Genomic DNA, 25221 nt, shown 5'->3' on the forward strand with positions numbered 1-25221 from the left:
TATTAAAAAGAATAGGACCCAGAACAGACCCTTGTGGCACACCGCTTGTAACCTGACTCTGCTCAGAATACTCGCCATTAACAATAACTCTCTGATGTCTATGCTTCAGCCAGCTGCAAATCCATTGAACTATCCAGGGATTAAGTCCAATCTTCACTAATTTATCTATCAGCTCTTTATGTGGAACCATATCAAAGGCTTTGCTGAAGTCCAGGTAGGCAATATCCACGGCACCACCTTCATCCAACACCTTTGTGACATAGTCAAAGAAATCAATGAGATTAGTCTGACATGATTTGCCTTCAGTAAAGCCATGCTGATTTGGGTCCAATAAGTTATTGTTTTTTAGGTGCTGATTTATCCTCTTTTTGAGTAGAGTCTCCATCATTTTAACTACAACTGATGTCAAGCTAACTGGCCTGTAGTTACCAGCTTCTTCTCTACTGCCCTTGTTGTGGATAGGCACAACACTGGCCATTCTCCAATCCTCAGGAACTTCTCCTGTTAACAAGGATTGGTTAAACAAATCAGTCAGGGGGGTAGTAATGACAGATCTGAGTTCTTTAAGAACTCTGGGGTGGATGCCATCTGGACCCATTGCCTTATTTATCTTTAATCGTTCAAGTTCTTCTAAGACATCGGCTTCTAAGATCACTGGAGCTGAATCCGTACAGCTGGAAGCAATGCTATATCCCTCTATAGTATTATTTTGTACGGTGTCTTTTGAGAAAACTGAACAGAAGTAGCTATTGAAATGGTCAGCGATCTCCTTATTCCCATTAATGCATGTATTATTCTCGGTACTAAGTTTCGTGATGCCGCAGTTTTTCTTCTTCTTATCACTAATATATCTGAAGAAGGTTTTATCCCCCTTCTTTACAGATTTGGCAATTTCTTCCTCTTTTGAGGCTTTAGCAGCATATATTATCTGTTTCGCCTCCTTCTGTCTCATTTTATACACCTCCCTATCAGCTATACTTCCAGACTCTTTATACCTCCTATAGGCAGCCTTTTTTTCATTGACTATAGCCCTTACATCATTGCTAAACCATAGCGGTTTCTTCTTCCTTTTACCTTTAGTTATTTGTCTTACATACAGTCCAGTGGCTTTTAAGATGGCCTTTTTTAATACAGTCCACTGGGTGCTCGCTCCTGCCATTTTATCCCTCCCCTTTAATTCATTTTCTAAATATTCCCCCCATATTACTACTAGTTTTTCTCATCACTCCTATCATCCATCTCCTTCCATTTATAACTGTGTGATTGTAACTTGTTGCTTGTATCCTTAAGATTTTTTATTAATATTGATTGTTTCCTGATGATTCTTGACAAATGTATCTTTTCTTTTATGTACATGAGAGCATATGCACCAAAGACAAATTCCTTGTGTGTCCAATCACACTTAGCTAATAAAGAATTCTATTCTATTCTATTCTATTCTGAAAATTGTAGTCATATAGATCTAGAGATGTTGTGGAAGATTCTTGAAAGTCTCCTAGACTGCAAGGAGCTTCAATCAGTCCATCCTACAGGAGATGACTGTCATTTGAAAGGACAGATCATGAAGCTGAAGCTCAAAAACCTTTGGCCAGCAAAAGAGAAGAGAGGACTTCTTCTGGACAAAGACCCCGAGATTGGAAAAGATGGAAGGCCAAAGGGGATGGTCGAGGTACAGGAGGAGGTGTTTAGATAGTGTCATAGAAGGGCTTGAGTTTGGGCAAACTCAGGGGGTCAGTTGAGGACAGGGGGACCTGGTGTGGTCATGAAGAGTCAGAAATGACTTAGCAACTGAACAACAAAACCTCTAGAGAAACCTGCTTGCTTGCGTTAAAGGCAACATCTTATAGAAAAGAAAAAGATCTTTAAGACTTATAGGTTCAGAAATTGATACTTCAGAGTGAAGTAAAACATCAGCACCATCTTCTGGCAAACAGCATAATGCAGGAACTATGAACTCTTGACATGTCGCAAATGGAGATGCACAGGGGTTTCCTACGGTCATCTCAGCCTTTCACTTTGAGATGAGAATAGAGGAGGAAGGGCAATCTTCCTATTAAAAACACTTCCCTCCTGAACCTTATTTAACCTTTTAACATATTTAAATGTTTCGATCATGTCCCCCCTTTCCCTTCTGTCCTCCAGACTATACAGATGGAGTTCCTTAAGTCTTTCCTGGTAAGTTTTATGCTTAAGACTTTCCACCATTTTTGTAGCCCATCTTTGGACCCGTTCAATTTTATCAATATCTTTTTGTAGATGAGGTCTCGAGAACTGAACACAGTATTACAAATATGGTCTCACCAGCGCTCTATACAGCAGGATCACAATCTCCGTGCTTGTTATAGAATGTACATATATGTACATATACATCAAGGCAACCCCTTAGCAACTTGTGGCCCTGTGTGAAACTCGTTTAGCCAATGAAGGCCAGCCCATAGAAACAGGAGGTGTTTATACATTCTTCTGGTGTGGATGCAGCAATAACGAACCCCATGAATTTGGAGTTGGCTTTGCGGTTAAAAATCTTCTTGTCTGCAAACTTGTCAGTCTTCCCAAGGGAGTGAATGACCAAATCATGACCCTGCATCTCCCACTAAGAGAGAAAAGAAGTCACACTGCTCAGTGCCTAATGCACCCACAATGACTAACCCGGATGAAGTAAAGGGTGTTTTATGAAGATCTCAATGTCCTACTTTCATCTGTGAAGCACACCAACAGGCTGATTCTAATTGGAGATTTTAACATGAGAGTAGGATCCTATGACTCTGCCTGGGGTGGCGTCATTGGAAAAAATGGAATTGGCAAATGGAACAGCCATGGCCTATTACTACTGAAGACCTGTGCGGCTCATGATCTGATAATCACCAATACCATTTTTTGCCTGCCCACTCACAAAAAGACGTCCTGGATGCACCCACGCTCCAAGCACTAACATCTCATTGATTATGTCATCATGTGGATGAAAGACAGACAGGATATGACCAAGGCCATGCTGAGTGCAGACTGTTGGACTGACCATAGACTCGTCATCTCTACATTAAGCTTTGACACCAAGCCAAAAATACATCCACAGAGAAACAAAGCTGTGATGAAACGGATCAATGTCAGTAAACTGAGGAACCCCAACACAACAGCTTCACTAGCAGAAGATCTTGACAACCAACTCTCAGAGCTGCAATTAGAGGGAAATGCTGAGAAAAACGGGGAACATTTTCGGGATATTGTGCACTCTTCTGCACTAAAGGTTCTAGGACCATTTGATGAAAATTGTGACCAGATCAAGGCCCTACTTGCTGAAAAGCACCGCCTTCACCCGTGCTTATCAGAATGACCCATTGTCAACAGCTGAGAAAAATGCCTTCAACAACATACAGAGTGAGTTTCGCAAGATGCAGGCCTCCTGGTTGAGGACCAAAGCAGATGAAATTCAAAGGTTTGCTGATAGAAATGATGTTAAACGATTCTACAAAGCCCTCAGATCCTTGTATGGACCTCAGGGAGCTCCCCTATACTGGACTCAGATGGTGTAACTCTCATCACTGAGAAGACTCTGATTCTACAGCTGTATTGAATTGCCCATCCTCCATCAACAATGAGGCAATCGATAGAATGCCCTAGGTGGATACAAACCACAGACTGAAACTCTACAGGCCATCAGCCAGCTGTCCAGTGGCAAGGCCCCAGGATGTGATGCAATCCCAGCAAAGGTCTATAAGGATGGTGGTGCAGTGCTTGTCGACAAACTCACTTAGCTATTCCAGGCTTTCTGGAATGAAGGATTCATTTCTCAGGAACTGAAAGATATGTCCATTGTATATCTCTACAAGAAGAAAGGGAATCAACAAGTCAATAATCATAGAGGAATATCATTGCTTTCCATCCAAGCAAAATCTTTCCACAAGTGTTGCTGAACAGCCTGACTGACCACCTGGAACAGGGTTTATTACCTGAGGCACAGTACAGTTTCTGCAAAGAACATAGTACTGTGAACATGGCCTTCACAACCCAACAGCTCCAAGAGAAGTGTCAAGAGCAGAATCGTGAATTGTACACCACCTTCGTGGATCTCACTAAGGTTTTTGAAACTGTCAGTCATGAAGGTCTGTGGTGCATCATGTCAAAATTTGGGTGCCCTGATAATTTCATCTTGATGGTTCATCAGTTTCACAATGGTAGGATGGCCCATGTTCTTGCCAATGGAGAAGCTTCAGAGGTCTTTTCTGTTACAAATGGTCTCAAGCAAAGGTGTGTGTTGGCATCAAACTTGTTCAGCACAATGTTTTCAGCCATGCTGTCAGATGCCTTCCAGAACAGTTCCTTGGGAGTTAGCCAGGACCAATGGGAAACTGTTCAACCTCCAGGCTATCACCAAGATAAAGGAGACTGTGCTGATGACTGTGCCCTAATGCTGGATCAGAGCAGAAAAGGCAAGCCAGTGTGGACAAATTTGTAGCAGCATGTATCAACTTAAAGAAGTGCTGCATCAGCCAGTTCCAAAAGCAAAATACCAAGAGCCCACCATCACAGTAAAGAGACAAAAGCTGCAAGCAGTGAACCAATTTAAATATCTTGGCAGCACCCTCTCCCATGCAGTGACAATTGACATTGAGGTCAATTGCAGAATCACCAAAGCAAACTCTGCACGAACATGTAGGATCATCGTGAAATAAGCTTTGCTACAAAGCTCAAAATCTACCGAGCAGTAGTACTAACTACCCTCATGAATGGCAGTGAGAGTTGGACTGTATACAGGAGACATGCTAGGCAGTTGAACCACTTCCACATGACCTGCCACCATAGAATACTGAAGATTTGATGGCAGGTTAAGGTGCCTGTCACAGAAGTCCTCTCTAGAGCAGGCTTGCCATCAGTTCATACCCTGCTGATAAAAGCCCAGACACACTGGGCAGGCCATGTGGCAAGGATGCCAGATCATCGCATCCCCAAACAGCTTCTCTATGTGAACTGTCTCAAGTAAAGTGATTGCATGGAGGACAAAGACATGTTGAAAGTCTCTTTCTAACCCCTCGATATTGATATCACCTCCTGGGAAACCCTAGCACAAGATTGATCAACATGGCCCATGCTAATCCACCAAGGCTCTCAGATATCTGAGGACAGAAGAACAACCATAGCACAAGAGAAGCAAGCATTCTGCAAAGCTAGAGCTGCAAATGCTGCAACAATGGTGCTCACGTATGTCTGCACAACATGAGGCTGAACATTTTGTGCCTGTATAGGCCTTACCAGCCACCTGCAGACACATTGTGGACAGCCCACAACCCATTAGATGTCAAAGTCCTCTTTGAGCATGATGAACATCATCTATCTCTCCATCCATCCATCTCTATCTATCGTCATCATCTACCATCTACCATCTATCATCTGCCTATAATCTATTCTATCTATCTATCTATCTATCTATCTATCTATCTATCTATCTATCTATCTATCTATCTATCTATATATCTATCATCTCCCATCCATCCATCCATCCATCCATCCATCCATCCATCCATCCATCCATCCTACTATTAAATATTTTACTATATCTGGCCATAGAGCTTAACAGTCTGATTGACTGATGTCTAAACTCAGGATTCTTCCTGTAGGAATCTTATCAATGGAAAGTTATGAAATAAATTCATCCCTTGGATTTGCTCTGCATGAGACTATAAATAGGAAACGCTTGACGCAATGCCTGGGAGATTCTCAGGAGGTCACCCAAACAACCTTCAACAAATTGAAACAGGCGAAGCAAATGGATCACTAATCAAATCAATTTCCTCCCGGGGAAATTGATTTGGAATTGAAAGGGAGAGATGAGTCGAGCGTGATTGGTATTGTTAAGCCAGAACATCAAGTTGATGAATAACAGCCATTATGCCGCACTGTACAAGACGGAACACTGTTACAAGTGGAGGAACTGCCTGCCCAAATGACTGGAGTTAACAAGGGGAAGATTTAGGCTGGGGGGGGAGAGAAAGTGAAGGATCTGGGAGGTTTCAAAGGACCTGGAGGCTGGCCAATCCTTGACTTGAAACTCAGGAAGAAGATGGAAAAGCTAACCCTGAGGGCCATACTGGCGTTATAGAACAGAACAAAATGAGTGAGATGGAAGGGACCTTAGAGATCTTGTTGTCCGACCTCCTGTCCAAGCAAGAAACCCTATTGCAGTGATGGGGAACCTTTTTTAGTTTGTGTGCCAATGTATGCGCACAATGCCCCCACGCATGAGCACAGGCCTCAATGAAGCCTGGGATGGTGAAAAAAAGGCCAAACAGGCAAACCAGAAGTTTGGAAAAATGAAGCTTCCTGAAGCCCCGGAGTGCAAAAACCGGAAATCTGTTTTTCTGAAATTCCAGTTTGTCTGTTGGGTGATTTTTTGCACTTCTTGAAGCCTCCAGAGGGCGAAACAGCCTACCCCAAGGCTGAACATCAGCTGGCTAGCATGCGCACATGCACTGGAGCTTGCATAGGGCAATGCCTCACATGCCCTCCGATATGGCTCCACATGCCACCTGTGGCATGTGTGTCATAGGTTCACCATCATTCCTATCCAGGGTCTTCTTGTAAACTTCCAGTGGTGGAGCATATGTAACTGCTGGAGACAAGCCGTTCCTCTTTCCTAGGTTGGTTCTCTGCTTGATTAGTCTCCATCTTTTACTCCATATTGGATGATGGAAGAATATCACGCCCCCATAGCAATAACATTTGACATTTAGATTTATATACCCCTTCACAGTGCTTTACAGCCCTCTCTAAGGAGTTTACAGAGAGTAATCCTATTGCCCCCAACAATCTGGGTCCTCATTTGACCCACCTTGGAAGGATGGAAGGCTAAGTCAACCTTGCACCTACTGAAATTCGATCTGCCAAACTCTGGCAGCTGGTGATCAGCAGAAGTAGCTCGCAGTACTGACTGCACCACCAAGGCTCTTACAACCAGCATCTTGATTTGTGTGCATCAAACCCTAAAACATATCTAGTTTGTAAGCCTACTCCAAGTAAATCTTATGACAGGGATATTTGCCCAGTCTGTTGTAAAGATTTCTAAGAGACTTAATTCAAGCCCAGTGGAAGGCGATTTTCATTGAACCTTCTTCCAAGGAAGGAAGGAAGGAAGGAAGGATGATCCACCTGTGTTAAAAAGCTTCTACGTAATTCTAGAAGATGATTGAGCACAAACAACGCTTGAAGATTGTGCAACTCGCCCCTTATCATTGGCACAAATCTCTCTGTTGCCATTTTGAATCACTCATTAGTGAGAACCTGGTTACCACAATATTAAAGAAAAAGATTTTGAGAGTCTTAGAAAGAGTGCAGTGAAGAGCAACAAAGCCCTAATCAAGGAAAGATCGAACCTAGAACTAAGGAGAAATTTCCTGGTAATGAGAACAATTAACCAGTTTAACTTCAGGAGTTGTGGGTGCTTTATCATTGCAGGGTTTCAAAGAAGAAACAGGAAAACCATTTATCCAGAATGATATAGGGCAGTGATCGCGAACCTATGGCATGAGTGCCACAGGTGGCACGTGGAGCCATATCGACTGGCACACTAGCCACTGCCCTAACTCAGCTCCAATGTGCATGTGTGTGCCAGCCAGCTGATATTTGGCTCACACAGAAGCTCTGGGAGGGCATTTTTGGCTGCCAGAAAGCCTCCAGGGGGGATGAAGGAGTGCCTTGGTGAAACATGAGCCTATTGGGCCCCCCAGAAGTTGGGAAACAGGCAGTGAAGGGCTACCAAAATTTTTATTACCGCACTGTGGGTGTGGCTTATGCCGGACGCCCTGCATTTTCTTTCAACATCTTTCAGTGCAAATTGGGTGCTCTGGGGAGGAGCTCCATTTTTGCTACTCCACTGCGTTCCCCACCCTCCCATCCAGTTAGTAGCACGCCTCTTGGAACAGGCCATTTCCGGCCTCCATAAGGCCTCCGGGGGTGGGGGAAGCTGTTTTTGCCCTCCCCAGGCATTGAATAATGAGTGTGGGCACTTACGCATGCACTCTCTTTTGGCAACCAAGGAGGTTGTACTCGAAGACTTGCAAGGTCCCTTCCAACGTTGTTATTCTCTTATTCTATCCTGAATGCTGAGAGGCTTCAAAGTTATCTGTGCTTTTTTATAATTATTTCTTGTCAACAGTGCATTGTCTGGAAAAGTTTGGGACAGTGCTGCCTGCAGAATACTAATGGGATTGTTATTCACTTCATTTTAAAGATGTTAGATCAGGGGTTTCTGTCTCCCTGGCCCCTCCCGGCCTTCCAAGCTTTATTGCCTGGGTGATTTATTCTTCTCGCCATTAATGAAAGCCAAGGAAATGATTTCTCTCGCTGAAGTCAGCTGTTCACAAATTCCAGCAGATGTTCTTATTTCCATGGTGCTCTGAGCCTGCGGGGTAGGGAGGGGTAGGGAGGGGATTGGAGTCCACCTCTACTCTGCGGGGTAGGGAGGGGATTGGAGTCCACCTCTACTATCCATCATTTCTCTGCCCAAGCCTGGCTATGAAGTTAGCAAAAATGGGGAAATACGTAGAACACAGAAGGCAGGGGGGAAAAACTGTTTGTGGGTCCTTGTGTTTATGAAAAGGAACAGGGCAAAAATCAGGGTTCAACACGTTTTAAGCAGAACACCTCTGGCCAGCTCAAAAAATGTGGAAGTTTTTCTAGATAGGTCAGAACACATTCTCTCATGCAATCTAAAACGGATAAGCAGGGATTGACACCAGACAAACAATCAAGCAGGAAATCATACCCTAATCAAAGGAAAAGAAAAACCATACCATCACCAAAATGGGCAAGGTAAACTGCTATATATAAACAGGAAGCAAAACAGCTGAGAAATGTGGAAGTTTTTCTAAATAGGATGAAGGCAGCACTGGATTATTAGTGGATACCTCAAATAAAGCTATAAGTATATAAAAGCTTTTAAAGAACACGGGTTTTTTTTAGTGACACCAACAAGTTGCCAGCATAATTTTAAAAAAACCCTTCAGTACCAGCACACTTCCTAAGCTATGGTCAAAAGCAATGGTCATCCCCAACTTCAAAAAAGGAGACAACTTGTCTATAACTACAGACCAATATCACTATGCTGCATTCCATGTAAAGTCATGGAATCAATTATAAACCAATCAATTACCCTCCACCTTGAAACTAATAATCTGATCTCTAACAAACAATTTGGATTCAGAAAAAAATTATCTTGCAATCTACAGCTCCTCCACTGCAAAAACATATGGACTACTCCTCTTGATCAAGGGAACTCTATAGATGCAATATATATTACTTCTCCGAAGCCTTTGATTCAGTGGTTTACGACAAACTGCTCTTAAAACTTAAATCTTATGGCATCTCAGGACCCCTCCACAGCTAGATTACAGCATTCCTGTCAAACAGACAATGTGGTTAAAATAGGAAGCATCATATCTACCCCCCGTCCCATTTAAAAGCAGTGTTCCCCAAGGTAGTGTACTGGGACCAACGCTCTTCATTCTCTACATCAATGACCTTTGCGATTACATCACAAGCAACTATGTTCTCTTTGCCGATGATATAAAACTCTCCAACACCACCGATAACACATCTACTCTCCAAAAAGATCTAGATTCTGTTTCTGTCTAACACATGGCAACTCCAAATCTCAACCAGCAAATGCTCTATCCTGCACATTGGCAAAAAGAATCAGAACTCCAAATACAAATTGAATAATCAAATTATCACAGATAACCCCCACTCAGTTAAGGACCTCGGAGTACTAATTTCAAAACACCTACGTGCCAAATAATCGGTTGATTATCTACAGTTCCTCCTCTTCATCTCTCAGCACCCTTAAATCCCTGACTGGGGCCGGGCGGCAAAAGCCCTGTTGCAAAAGCTCAGAACCTGGCATCTGGGGTTCAGGGTCCCTTCCTGCCTTTGGATAGGTAATTCTCTGAAATTGCTTAGGAAAAAGGAGACAGACCAGAGGCCAAAGAAGCCCCCACAGAAACACACCCACACCCCGGGAGGACGGTGGCGATGCAGAATGATCCCATTTAGAGAAGGTACACCGTTTCCAATTTAAATTAGTTTTAATAAAAATAACTGTGCAGATGGGGCTGGTGGAGGAGTCTTTGGAGGTTCTGAGAACCAGTTTGGGGGATGAGGGAGGGAGCGAGGGAGCGACGGAAGGAAGGAAGGAAGGAGGAAAGGAAGGAAAGAAAGGAAAGAAAGGAAAAAGAGAGAGAAGAAATGAAGAAAAGAAAGAGGGAGGGAGGGAAGAAAGAAAGGTGGGAGGAAGAAAGGAAGGAAGGAGGAAGGAAGAAAGGAAAGAAGGAAGGAAAGAAAAGAAAAAGGGAGGGGAAAATGAAGAAAAGAAAGAGGGAGGGAGGGAAGATAGAAAGGTGGGAGGAAGAGAAGAAAGGAAGGAAGGAAGGAGGGAGGTAGGGGAGGGAAAGAGGGAAGAAGGGAAGGAAGGAAGGGAAGAGTGAGTGAGTGAGTGAAGGAAAGAGGGAGGGAAGAAAGGAAATAAAGGAAAAAGGGAGGGAAGAAGTGAAGAAAGGAAAGAAGGAGGAAAGAAAGAAAGGTGGGGGGAGGGAAGAAAGGAAGGAAGGATGGAGGGAGGGAGGGAAGAGGGTAGGAGGAGAGGAAAGGAAAGAAAGGGAAAGGAAAGGGAAAAGAGATGGAGAGAGGGAAGGAAGGAGGGAAGAAAGGAAGAAACAAAGGAGGGTAGGAGAAAGCGAGGAAGGAAAAGAGGGAGGGAGGAAGGAGGAGGAGGGAAGGAGCGCGGGAGGGAGAAAGGAAGGAAGAAAGACGTTCCAGACTTTGGACAGAATAGAATAATCTGAATTAGATACATTTTCATGAGCAATGTAAGTAAAATGAAGAAGCGATGTCAGAAGGTGAAGATACAGCAAATGCTGGGAAATACAAAATACTGCTAATGTCACTCATGAGCCTGTGGACCTCATAAAGGAAACTGGAATTAAGGTTTCTATCTCCACGGGTCTCTCTAATTGGTTGACACATCTGTTTCTTTTTTCCCCATGAATGAGAAAACAGGGGAAACTCCCTCAGTGGCACATTTGTGTGATTCCCAAGGTCATGCCACGCTTACGCTGATGAGCAAACCGACCACATTTGAGAATGAGGTTGTCATTGGCTGGATGATGGATTAAAAGTTGGTTCCTGGGTGGTCCCTGAATTTGGTCTTTCTTTCTTGCAGATGTTTCATGACTCAACTAGGGAACATCTTCATCAGTGCTGGTGGAAGAGAATGAGGTGGAAGGAGGGAGGGAGGAGGATTGTGTGCTCCTTGGTGTTCTCTGAGCTCAGTTGTTTCTTTGGAGACGTGGCACAACCCAACTTGGTAACGTCTTCAGACAAAAAAGAGCTGAGGTGGCGCAGCAGGTAGAGTGCAGCACCGCAGGCCACTAAAGCTGACTGCTAGATCTGTAGGTCAATGGTTCAAATCTCACCACCGGCTCAAGGTTGACTCAGCCATCCATCCTTCCGAGGTAGGTAAAATTAGGTCCTGGAACATGGGGGCAACAGGCTGGCTCTGTTAAAAAAGTGCTATTGCTAACATGTTGTAAGCCGCCCTGAGTCTAAGGAGAAGGGCAGCATTAAAAATCGAATAAATAAATAAGTTATTTTCCTCCTCCAGCTCCTGCTCCTCCTCCTTGAAAACCCCACTCTGGTGATGTCCCCTAGTTGGATCATGAAACATCTGCAAAAAAACCACCAAGCTCAGAGAGTACCAAGGATCCCACAATCCTCCTCCTCTACCACCTCCTCCTCCTTTCCATTCCAGAAACTCCATTCCCTTCTAAGCACTGGTAGTATTCCCTAGTTGGGTCATGAAACGTCTGCAAGAAAACAACCCAGCTGCAAAAGTACTAAGGATCCCACAGTCCTCCTCTCCAGAAACTACCACTCTCTTCTAGTAATAATGATGTTCCCTAGTTGAAATATGAAATACAGTAGTACCTCGTGATACGAACCCTTCGTCATACGAACTTTCTGACATACGAACCCGGGATTCAGAAATTTTTTGCCTCTTACAAAATTTTTCCTTCTTAGGAACCCACCGCCCGAACGCTGAATCCGGAAGTTCAGGTTCAGGTGGCCGCCAAGAAACCCCGCCGCCCGACTGTCGCCTTTTGAAACAGCCAGGGGGCTACTCAGCATCCTCCCGAACCCGAACGCCAAACCCGAACTTTTGCCGAACTTCTGGGTTCGGCATTCAAGAGGCTGCCGAGAAGCCCCACCGCCCGGCTGTCGCCTTTTGAAACAACTGGGGGGCTTCTTGGTGTTCTCCCGAATGCCGAACCCGAAGGTTTGGCAAAAGTTTGGGTTCGGCATTCGAGTTCAGGAGAACGCCGAGAAGCCCCGCTGCCCGGCTGTCAGCTTTGCAAAAGAGCCACAGAGCTGTCGGCCGGTCAGGAGGCTCAAACAGAGGTGGGGAATCCCAATAGGAAATTCCATGGACAGAGCTTTGATGTCACGAAGATGTCCTTCCTGGAGTCCACGTTTCTATTGGGATTCCCCACCTCCGTTTGAGCCTCCCGACCGGCTGACAGCTTTGCGGCTGTTTTGCAAAGCTGACAGCCGGGCGGCAGGGCTTCTCAGCGTCCTCCTGAACCTGAACGCCGAACCTGAACTTTTGCTGAACTTCCGGGTTCGGCATTTGGGAGAACGCTGAGAAGTGCCTGGCTGTTTCAAAAGGTGACAGCCTGGCGCCGGGGCTTTTCGGCAGCCTCCTGAACGCCGGACCCAGAAGTTTGGCAAAAATTTGGGGTTGGCGTTCGGATTCAGGAGGATGCCGAGAAGCCCCCCAGCTGTTTCAAAAGCCGACAGCTGGGCAGTGGGGCTTCTTGGCGGCCACCCGAACCCAAACTTTTGCCGAACTTCCAGGTTTGGCATTCGGGAGAACGCTGAGAAGCGCCTGGCTGTTTCAAAACTTTTCACCTTACGAACCTCCTCTGGGAACCAATTAAGTTCGTAAGACGAGGTATTACTGTATCTGCAAAAAAAAAACCCCAACCAAGCTCAGAAAGAACTAAGGACCCCACAGTCCTCCTTCTCCTCCTCTGCCTTTCCTGTAAACCCTCCTGACTTTTGAGCATTGATGATGGTACCTAGTCAGGTAATGAAACCTCTGCCAAAAAACCACCAAGCTCAGAGATGCCTCAAGGACCTCCCAGTTCAGCCCTGAGCCACAAAGACTCTCTTCTGTCCAGGAACATCTGGAGAAGAGGCCTTCTTCTATAGAGAACCAACCTAACTGCTTTCCTAAATGACGACGTAACCAAAAAAAGAGAGGAATCTCTTTGGTGTTACAGAGGACAACCTAAAATTAGACAGTGAGGTACCTATTCCAGGATCTTAAGCCATGAAGGTTTGTTTCCTTAAAGTTGCACTAAGAGCATGTGGGAAGCAAGACCAATTTGTAGGCAGGATGGTGGATTGCTGTAGGCCTCCAGCTCAGATGAACAAGCAGAGACAAGATCAAAGCAACGCTTCTTCAACATCCTCCCCCCCACAATTGCCCATCAAAGTAACAGCAGAAAGGAGAAATAAGGCCAATTATTTCTTTAAAAGCCCTGATGTATTTTGAATCTGGGATTTTTTATTAGAGAACAAAGCAGCTAAAGTTGAACAAAGTGCCTTGGTTTCTCATCCTAATGGGGCAAATGATGAGAAATGATAGAGCCAAGCCACAAAATGCTCAGATACATCATCCTTTAGTTTTGGCGTGCTTGATGCATTATTAAGGTTCTGTTTAGAACATACGAGGTCCATCTAGATGGGTTCCTGATTCTTAAAGGCAATCAAGAAAACGGATTCTTAAAACTTCATATTGACAAATACTTCCCTCCCTCCCTCCTTCTTTCTTTCCTCTCCTGCACACCTTCCTTCCTCATATTCCCTCTCCTCCCTCCCTTCTCTCCTCCCCTCCTTCCTCCCCTCGCCTCCACTTCCTTTTTTCTCACTGCCCCCTTCCCTTTCTTCTCATTGCCTTCCTTCCTCCCTCCCTTCTCTCCCACCCCTTCCTCCATCCCTCCCTCCCTTCCTCCCTCCCTCCTTTCTTCCCTTCTCTCCTCCTCTCCTTCCTTCCTTCTCATTGCCTTTACTTCCTTCCTTCCTTCCCTCCCTCCCCCTCTTCCTCCTCTCCATTATTTTACTGCAGCCACGCTTTCCCTCGGCGAAGGGGTCCTTCCCATTTTGATCCTAAATCAAAGAGGGCCAGAATGCTCAACAGGCTGGAAGCTCTGGCATGCACTCACCTGCTGCGTGAATTGGCATTGATTCTGTGACACATCACGGCAATCGTCGAATGCTTCCCACCGTTACTGACCTCCTGCATCACGTCCCACTGCTGTAGCTCACTGATTCTGGCACTCAGGATGTTGACCCCTTTCTTTACTTTTGCCCTGTTGGAAGGAAATGTTTCAAAAAGAAAAAGGAAAATTCGATAAAAAGAAGGTTCGTTCTAATGGGCCCATGGCCATCTCTACCTGCAAAGAATCTCCCCTACTTAACGACCCTAGAGAAGGACTTTTCTTGCAATGGTAATATTTGGTCTACACTGCCAAAAAGTTTTCTTGTTTTTCTCTCTCGTTGCCTGGCTCATAGAAAACCTCTTTCCCATTTCCCCAAGAGAACCCTGTCAAAACACACACAAACAAGCCTAACAAGTCACAAGCCTAACCTGTCTCACCATGTCAAAGCCAATTTGGCCTAGTCTAGTGGTTAATGTACCAGGCTAGAAAGTGAGTTCTAGTCTAGCCTTAGGCATGAGATTTGGCTGGGTGAGAGCCAGAGTGGCACAGTGGTTAGAGTGCTGCACTGCCACCTACTTCATCTAACTGCTAGCTGTAGTTCAGCAGTTCAAATCTCGCCACCGGCTCAAGGTTGACTCAACCTTCCATCCTTCCAAGGTGGGTCAAATGAGGACCCAGATTGTTGGGGGCAAGAGGCTAACTCTGTAAATCGCTTAGAGAGGGCTGTAAAAGCCCTATGAAGCGGTCTAAATGCTATTGCTATTGGGTGACTTTGGACCAATCACTAGATTGAAATTGAAGACATTGACACTCCAGAGAAAGTACAGAGGAGAGCAAGCAGGATGATTAGGGGATTGGAGACTATAACATACAAAGAGTGGTTGCAGGAACTGGGCATGGCCAATCTGGTGAAAAGCAGGACTAGGGGCAGTGAAGGGGTACCAAATTTTTTACTACCACACTGTGGGCATGACTTATTCAGGATACCCTGTATTTTCTTTCAACATCTTTCATGCAAATTGGATGCTCTGGGGTGGAGCTCCATTTTTACTACCCCACTGCATTCCCCCCCCTGTATGGGCAGCAGCCCACCCCTGACTAGAGGTGACATGATAACAGTGCTCTAATGATATCCAGTGTTTACTTGAGGGGATGCCACAGAGAAGAGGGGAGTGAAACTATTTTCCCAGGCACCCAAAGGTCAGACAAGGAATAATGGATGGAAACTGACCAAGGAGAGATTCAACCTGGAAATAAGGAGGAACTTTTGGACAGTGAGAGCGATCAACCAATGGAATAGCAAGCTCCAACACTTGAGACTTTCAAGAGGAGATTGGATGGCCATTTGTCTAAAATGGTGTAGGGACTCCTGCTTGAGCAAGAGGCTGGATTCAATGACCTACAAGGTCCCTTCCAACTCAAGTAGTAATCTAATCAAAACAGAAGACTGTGAGTTCCAGTTTCACCTTAGGTAAGAAAACCAACTGGGTGACTTTCGATCCATCACCAGGAGATGGTGAGCTCTAGTCCATGAGTTTGATTTATTATTTATTCATTATATATTTATTCATTGATTCATGCAATATCTATTCATCCAATATCTCAGGGGCAGCCCCAAAGAAGAGGGAATCAAACTATTCCACAAAGGGGCTGGCTCCAGTTCACCCAGCTGGCTTTGAAGGCTAAGGTGGCACTAGAACTTTCCATTGCCTGGTGATTGGCCTAAGATCACCCAGCTAGCTTTCATGGCTAAGACAGGACTAGAACTCACCCTCTCCTAGTGACTGGCCCAAAGTCACCCAGCTAATTTTCATGGCTAAGGCAGACTAGAACTCACCATCTCCTGATGATTGGCCCAAAGTTACTTAAGCTTAGGCTTTCCTGCCTAAGGTGACACTAGAACTCCCTCTCAGTGATTGGTCCAAAGTCGCCAGGCTAACGCTTCATGCCTAAGGCTAGACTAGAACTCATGGTCTGCCACTTTCTAGCCTTGATACTTTAACCACTAGACCAAACTGTGTTTGACAAAGTGACACAGGTTAGGCTTGTTGCTTGTTAGGCTTGTTCTTTGTGTTCTCTCTCTCTTTCTTGGACAAGGTTACCACAATTTAGACCTGCAGGACAAAGCAACACAAAGGGAAATGGGTGGGTAGAAAGCTGGAATATAACCAAGAAGGCTGGTGTTGAAGCTATGAGTTAATTAAGTGCTATATCAGACACTTACCCAAAAAACGTGTGTCTCCCTTTTTGTCACCAGCACAATGGCTATTTTATTTTTTATTTTTATTTTTTCAATATTTTTTTATTAATTTTCTTAAAATAACACACAGACTTACAAACATTCAACATAAAATGTGGGGATGTATCTTCCCCGCTTCTCTCAAAAGTATAAATGCAGATACAGAAAAAGGAATACATAGTTAAATGCATAGTTCAATACTACTAATACAAAATATCTAATAAGGAAAAAGTGATATTATAAAAAAGAAAGATAATTATAACTAATATAAAACCAAACAATCTTATCAATTCTATGTATATAAACTAATTCTAATATTATTCTTAATAAAAGAAAAAGAAAGATTTAAACCAGAACATCTATACTTATTATTAATCTTCTGTTGTTTTTTTCTTATCTATCCATACATAAACATTGTTCCATGTTTCATAAAATTTCGTTTCTTCTTGATCATTAAGCGTCTTGTCATCATATCCATCTCCGCGCAATCTAATATTTTTGTGATAACTTCCTCTTCTTTGGGGATATTTTCCCCTTTCCAATTTTGCGCGTAAATAATCCTTGCCGCTGTAAAAATATGTATGATTAAGTACAAAATTTCTTTTTTGTAATTTTGGTTAGTAATTCCTAGTAAACAGAACTCCGGGGTAATTTCTATGTTTTGCTTTGTAATCTCTTTTGTCATTTTCTCTATCATTCTCCAGTACATTTTAGCACTTGTTGGTGTCACTAAAAAAACCCCGTGTTCTTTAAAAGCTTTTATATACTTATAGCTTTATTTGAGGTATCCACTAATAATCCAGTGCTGCCTTCATCCTATTTAGAAACTGATTTTGTCATCTTCCAATTGTGCATCCAAACTTTCTCCCATGTGTCTAAATCTATTTCTTTGCCTATATTTCTACATCACAGTATCATACTATCTTTTAATGTTAAATCAATATTCTTGTGAGCAATCAAGTATTTGTATATTTTCCCAATTGCCCTGTTTTGATTTTTAGTAATTAAATCACTTAATAGATTTTTATTTCTATTAAATATATAAAGTATACTGTCTTTCTGGTATCTCGATCTAATCTGTGCATAGTGCCACCAATCGATTTGTATCCCTTCGTCTTGTAATTTAATTCTAGTTTTTAATTTCATTTGATCATCTAACAAATCTTTATATCTTATTATTCTTGTATCCTTAATACAATTTGGATGTATTATTGCATCTAATGGGGCAACCCAGTCCGGAATTGTTAAGAAGTGGTTTTTCTTTATATCTTTCCATACATCAAATAAGTATTTTCTTAGTGTATGTCTTTTAAAATAAGAATGATTTTTGTTTTTATCATACCATACAAAGGCATGCCAGCCAAGCATAAGATCATGTCCTTCTAATTTTAATGTTCTCGTATCCTCTAAGGTTATCCAATTTTTAATCCATGTTAAGGCGGCTGCCTGGTAATATAATTTCCAATTTGGGAGGGCAAAACCTCCCCTCTCTTTTATATCTTCTAACATGTTTATCTTGATTCTTGCCTTTTTGCCTTGCAATAGAAATTTTCTAACCAGATTTGTTAAATTTTTTTAAAAAATTGCCCCTGGATTTATTGGGATCACTTGAAATAAAAATAAAACCTTGGGTAAGATATTCATCTTAATTGTGGCAATTCTTCCCAGAAAAGATATTTTTAAGTTATTCCATATTTCTAAATCCTTTTTAATTTCATTAATTAATTTTATATAATTATCATTTTTTAATGTTATTGTTTTGGCTGTTAGCCATATTCCCAAGTACTTTACTTTTTTAACTATTTGTATTCCAGTAATACATTCTAAATTGCTTTCTTGTGATTTATTCATGTTTTTTGTTATAAATTGTGTTTTATTTTTATTTATTTTCAAACCTGCTACCTTACCATATTGTTCTATTGTCTGGATTAATCTTGGTGCTGTAACTATCGGATCTTCCATTATAAAGGTCAGATCATCTGCAAAAGCCTGGACTTTATATATCTCTTTTCCAACTGTTAACCTTTTTATCTTTGAATCTGCTCTTATTTTTATTAATAGTGTTTCTAAAGTCATAATGAACAGGAGGGGTGAAATAGGACATCCTTGTCGAACTCCTTTATTTATTTTAAACGCTTCCAATTGCTCATTATTTAATATGATTTTTGTTGTTTGTTCTGAATAGATAGCGTCTATTAAATTAACAAATTTAGGGCCAAATCTCATTTTATTTAGTTGCATTTTTATAAATGTCCAATTAACATTATCAAAGGCTTTTTGAGCATCTAAGAACATTAATGATAATGTTTTATCTGGATGTTGCTCATAATATTCTAATACATTAATAATTGTTCTAAGGTTATTTTTAATTTGTCTGCCTGGCAGGAAACCATTTTGGTCTGAGTGGATTTTACTATTTATTACCGTTTTCAACCTATCTGCATATATTGCAATAAATATTTTATAGTCTACATTTAATAATGATATTGGTCTATAGTTTTTAATTTTTTCCATTGCTGTATCCGATTTGTGAATTAAAGTTATCAAAGATTCAGACCATGATTTAGGAATTTTACCACCTAACCTGCATTCATTAAAGATTTGCAACATATTATTTCTTAATGTTTCATTTTCTATTTTATACCACTCTGCTGGGATAGTGTCTGGTCCTGTGGCTTTGTTATTTTTTTGCTTCTTAATAGTTATAAGGAGTTCTTCCATTGTTATAGGACTCTCCATCCTCTCCTGTTGTTCTTCTGTTAATTGTGGTAACTCTGAACTTTCTAAATATTTAAATACTTCATCTTCCTCAATATTATTGTCTTTATACAATTCTTTAAAAAAACTTTGTACTATGTTTGCTTTTCCTTCTGTGTCATATTTTATTGTTCCATCTTTGTCTTCTAATTGTTTAATTAATTTAGATTGTCTCTGTTTTCTCAGTTTATATGCTAACCATCTACCTGGTTTATTGGCATGTTCAAAATATTGTTGCTTAGCTCTTTTTATTTTTTCCAATATTTGATTTTGTTCTTCCAGTCTAATTTTATGTTTAATTAAATTTATTTTTTCCCAAATCTTTCTTTTTCATATTTTGTTGTGATATAAATTCTAATTGTTTTAATTCATTCGTTAATTGTTCATATTTTCTTTTCTTTTCTTTGTTGTATTTTGCTGTGTAGGATATTGTTAATCCTTTTATGTATGCTTTAGTTGCGTCCCATAAATTTTGGGGAGTAGTATCTGTATTTTTATTAATTTCAAAAAATATTTTTAATTCCTTCTCAATCCATTCTTTATATTCTTTCTCTTTCAGAATATTTCTATTCATTTGCCAATTGTAATGCTTTTTACTATTTCTCATATAAACTATAACTGGGTTATGATCCGCCCAAGTATTAACATCTATTTCCACCTCTTGTATATACTCTGCTGTTGTTTTGGGAGCCCACACCATATCTATTCTACTCCAAATTTTGTGGGGGTTTGAGTAGAAAGTATATTGCCTTCTTTGGGGATGTCTTTCCCTCCAAATATCATTCAATAGTAATTCTGCTTTCATTTTTTGAAAAGTGGAGGGTAATAAATTCTTTTTTTTCTTTTTACTATTTTTCTTCTCCCCCGAATGGTCTAATTGCCTATTTGTTATGGCATTAAAATATCCAATAATTAACATATTTTCCAAATTTAACTCTATAATTTTTTGATGTAATTTTTTATAAAATGCAATTTGATCATCATTTGGGGCATATATAGAAACAATAGCAAGAGGTCTAGGTTCAATATTAACCTGGACAATCAAAATTCTACCTTCGTTGTCACTAAATAATTGTTTGGAATTTATAGAACTCTCAACATACATTGCTCCTCCTCTTTTCCTTTGATCTGCTAATGCAGCATACATATTTCCAATTTTAGTATTTAGCAATAAATTCCGATTACTTTTTTTTATATGTACTTCTTGAAGTATAACAATTTGAGCCTTTTGGTTCTTAATTTTAGAAAATATTTGTTTTCTTTTTTTTTTTGGTTCGTTTAGTCCATTAACATTTACTGAGAAAATTTTTAAGTCTCTTGATGTGGTCATTTATTGTACTTCTTGGTTTCCCGCTGGGGTTGCTTTCTTCTGGCCCCGTGGTCCTGCTCCTCCACTTGTGCAGATGCCCCCATGGCTTCCGCCTGCATTGCTTCCAGTTCTCTTGTTAGCTGTTCCATTTCGCTTATTCCACTATTTTCATAAAAGTCTCTTGCTTGATCCAAATTCTCCAACTTGTATCTTGTTGATTTCCCACAATGGCTATTTTAATAAGAGCAAAGAGAAATCAGGCCAAAGAAGCTAATCCATAGTTATAGAAATCAGGAGTGCGAAGCTCTTCATTCACTGAAGGTATCACAGAAAGCCCTGAGCTTTATGTTTGAAATAAATATGGGGAGGCATAATCAGTTATGCTTAGAATCTCTCTCTCACACACTCTCCTCCTTCTCTCTCTCCTCTCCCCCTCTCTCTTTCCCTCTCTCCCTCCTCCATCTCTCTCCCTTCTCCTATCTCCCTTTCTCTCTCTCCTTCCCTCCTTCGTTCTCTCCCTCCCTCTTTCTCTCTGTCTCTCCCTCTCTCTCCCCCTTCCCTCTCCCCCTCCCTTTTTTCTCTCTGTCTCTCTCGCCTCCCCTTCTCTCTCTCCCTCCATTTCTTCTTTCTGTGTATCTTTCTCTTCCTCCTCCTCCTTCTCTCTCTCTCCTCTCCCTCTCTCTCCTTCCCCTTCCTTTCTCCCTCTCACCCTCCCTCCTTCTTTCTCTCCCTTCCTCCCTCTTTCTGTCTCTCTCTCTCTTTCTGTCTCTCTCCCCCTTTCTCTCCCCCTCCTCTCTCTCCCTCCCTCTTCTCTCTCTCTCTCTCCCTCTCTTCTTCCTCCTCTTAGGTTTAACAAGTCCAACAAATGAAGATGAATTAGGTCAGGAAGTTAAAGAGGTCCTCTCTTTCTCTCTCTTTTTAAACTAGGTCTTTGTTGGCATGAAAGGATCAGTTCCCAAACACAGCAATGTTGCATCTATTCTAGCCCTCCTTTTTATGTGCATGGGGACAAATAATCCAATCCCACTATGTAGGGCAGATAAGCAGAAGAATTGGCAGAGCGCATCTGTGAACACCAACCAGTAGTCAGAAGGGACGATGAAACTTCCTTAATTTCACAAGACATGGACAGACTCAACTTAGTTTTCTCCCAGAGCATTCTAGGCCAAGCTAAATCTGGGCTAGAGAATTGCTGGAAGCTTGGCATTCACAAACATCAGCCATCAACGAACACATAGAAGTAAACTACACTTGCACATCATGTAAATGGACTAAGTTTTGGACTTAGACTTATATAGTCTAAGTCAAAATACTAGATCAAAATACTAAATCAAAATACTAGAAAAAAATAATCAAAAAACAGTTCTGCCACTACCTAGAAACAAACAAGATAATAACCAACAGCCAACATGGGTTTGTCAGAAATAAATCATGCCAAACCAATCTCATATCATTTTTCAATGCTATAACCAAATCAGTAGACCAGCGTAGCACAATAGATGTAATATACTTGGACTTTAGTAAAGCTTTTGACAAAGTAGACCACAACCTACTATTCTACAAATTGGAAAAAGTGGGATAGACTACAACACATGTAGATGGATTAACAGTTGGCTGACCAACCGCATCCAATGAGTAGTCCTCAATGGTTCCAAATCCACATGGAAGGAGGTAGGCAGTGGGGTACCTCAGGGTTCAGTCCTGGGCTCAGTGCTCTTCAACATATTCATCAATGACCTGGATGAGGGAATAGAGGGGGAACTAATCAAATTTGCAGAGGGCACCAAGTTGGCTGGGGTAGCCAATACCCCAAAGGATAGGCTCAAAATACAGAAAGACCTAGATAGATTAGTACTGTGGGCTCAAACTAATAAAATGAAATTATGTTGAAAAAAGCAAAATCTTATACCTAGGTAAGAAAAACCTAAGACATGCATACAAATTGGGAGAAACCACACTTAATAGCAGTGACTGTGAGAGAGATCTTGGAGTTTTGGTGGATAAAGACCTGTATACTGCACGAGTCAAAAAGAGGGCGGGTAAAATATTTACTGACCCCTCGCATCCTGGACACAAATTGTTTCAACTCCTACCCTCAAAACGTCGCTACAGAGTACTGCACACCAAGACAACTAGACACAAGAACAGTTTTTTCCCGAATGCCATCACTCTACTAAACAAATAATTCCCTCAAAACTGTCAGACTTTCTACTAAATCTGCACTTCTATTCTACTAGTTTTTCTCATCATTCCTATCACCCATTTCCTCCCATGTTGACTGTATGACTGTAACTTGTTGCGTATATCCTAAGATTTTTATTAATATTGCTTCTTCATTGCTTATTTGACCCCTATGACAATCATTAAGTGTTGTATCACATGATTCTTGACAAATGTATACAGTATTTTATTTTATCTACGTTGAGAGCATATGCACCAAGACAAATTCCTTGTGTGTCCAATCACACTTGGCCAATAAAAATTCTATTCTATTCTATTCTAAAATATGAAACAGCAATGTGCAGCAGCGCCTAAAAAGTCAACACAATCTTAAGCTGCATCAACAGAGGGATACACTCCAAGATTAATGAGGTATTAACACCACTCTATAATGCCCTAGTCAGACCACACCTAGAGTACTGCATTCAATTTTGGTCACCCCACTACAAAAAGGATTTTGAAACTCTAGAGAAAGTACAGAAAAGAGCAACTAAAATGATAAAGGAACTGGAAACCAAGACATACGAAGAGAGGTTGCTGGAACTGGGCATGGATAGTTTAGCAAAAAGGAGGGCCAGAGGGGACATGATAGCAGTATACAGATATTTGAGGGGTTGCCACAGAGAGGAGGGGGTCACACTATTTTCCAGGGCACCAGAGTGCCAGACCAGGAGCAATGGATAGAAACTGACCAAGGAGAGATTCAACATGGAAATAAGGAAGAACTTTCTGACGGGGAGAACGATCAACCAGTGGAACAGCCTGCCAGCGGAGGTTGTGAATGCCCCATCACTTGTCACATTCAAAAGGAAATTGGACTGCCATCTGGCTGGAGTGGTGTAGGGTTTCCTGCTCGAGCAGGGGGTTGGACTTGATGACCAGCAAGGTCCCTTTCAACTCTAATGATAAATAAATAAATAAATATACCACATCATAGTGTTTTATTAGCATTCTCGGAGTTCTCATTTTACCAACCCTGGAAGGGTGGAAGGATGAGTCAGAAGACAAATAACTCAGAACACATTCTCTCTAGCAGTCTACAACAGATAAGCAGGGATTGACACCAAGCAGGAAATCAAAGGGTTTTCCTTTCCTAATCAAAGGAAAGGAAAAACCATGTCATTGACAAAATGGCCAAGGTAAACCACTACATATAAACAGGAAGCAAACTCTATACCCCCTCATATTGATGATATTCCCTAGTGGGGTAATGAAACATCGGCAAGCAAACCACCAAGTTCAGACAATACCAAGGATTCCATAGTCTGATTTTCTCTTTCTCTGTGGACACAAAAGAAACCTGCCTTAGACTTGCTTAAGAATTAGATGGGAACCTAATGAGAGGCCTCAAGGATGGGTGACTGGGAAGTCCAAACATCACTTCCATTTCCATTCCGTACTACACTGTTAGCTTACGAAGCTTCTTGGTGTTCATCTTTCAAGCTGAACAATACATCAATAAAAAATACATCAAGATGAAAACCAAAGTATTGACGGTTTGTTGGAAGTGTGGGACATCACCAGGTACTTAATGTCACATGTGGTGGGAATGTCATAAATCACAAAAATTTTAGACAATGATAAAACATTGATTGGAAGAAATTTTGAATATGCAATTAGACTTAAAGCCAGAATGTTTCCTACTAGGGATAACAACAGATGCGTATGAGAAAAATGCCATCTATCTAATGCTGCATATCTTGACTGTGGTAAGATTTGCCTATGCTCAACATTGGAAGAATGAGAATATATCCACAGATGAAGACGTTTAATATAAAATATTAATGTTTGTGGAGATGGACAGACTAACACTTGAATTAAAAGAAAAAAATGAGACAGTAGAGTTTTAAGGTGAACGCTGATATAATGATTTAGGGTATTTAAGTGTATATACTAGAACAATGATGGTGAACCTATGGCATGGGTACCATGGGTGGCACACAGAAACATATCTGCTGGCACATGAGCTGCTACCCTAGCTCAGCTCCAGTGTGCATGTGCATGCCGGCCAGTTGATTTTTGGCTCTCCCGGAGACTCTGGAAGGGCATTTTTGGCTTCTGGAAAGTCTCTGAGGGCCCACCAGAGTTTGGAAAATGGGCTGCTTCAGGCCTCCAGAGGGCATCTGGGGGGGGGGGGGGGAGAGGAGGCCATTTTCGCCATCGCCAGGCATTGAATTATGAATATGGGCACTTATGTATGGGGGCAATAGCCTAGCTCTGTTAAAAAGTGCTATTGCTAACATGTTGTAAGCCACCTTGAGTCTAAGGAGAAGGGCAGCATAAAAAAATGAATAAATAAATAAATAAATAAATAAAATCACAAAAAAATCATCAATGGAAATCTAATTTATTAACCAATGGAGGCCTGGATTTGGGGTCACACGCAAAATTAAAGTGGAAAAACACAATACTGTAGGCTGATCTACCTT

The 25221-nt window shown here is 41.6% G+C and overlaps 1 protein-coding gene across 1 annotated transcript in view; it reads right to left on the reverse strand.

Moving 5' to 3' along the window:
• TMEM132C (transmembrane protein 132C) overlaps positions 1-25221 on the reverse strand; it is a 161565-nt gene that overhangs the window by 93481 nt on the left and 42863 nt on the right. The window contains 1 exon segment of the mRNA XM_070762105.1: positions 14271-14417. Within this exon segment, the coding sequence (XP_070618206.1) occupies positions 14271-14417 (147 nt within the window).

This window comes from Erythrolamprus reginae, chromosome 10, assembly GCF_031021105.1.
Source record: "Erythrolamprus reginae isolate rEryReg1 chromosome 10, rEryReg1.hap1, whole genome shotgun sequence".
In the NCBI taxonomy this organism is placed as follows: Eukaryota; Metazoa; Chordata; class Lepidosauria; order Squamata; family Dipsadidae; genus Erythrolamprus; species Erythrolamprus reginae.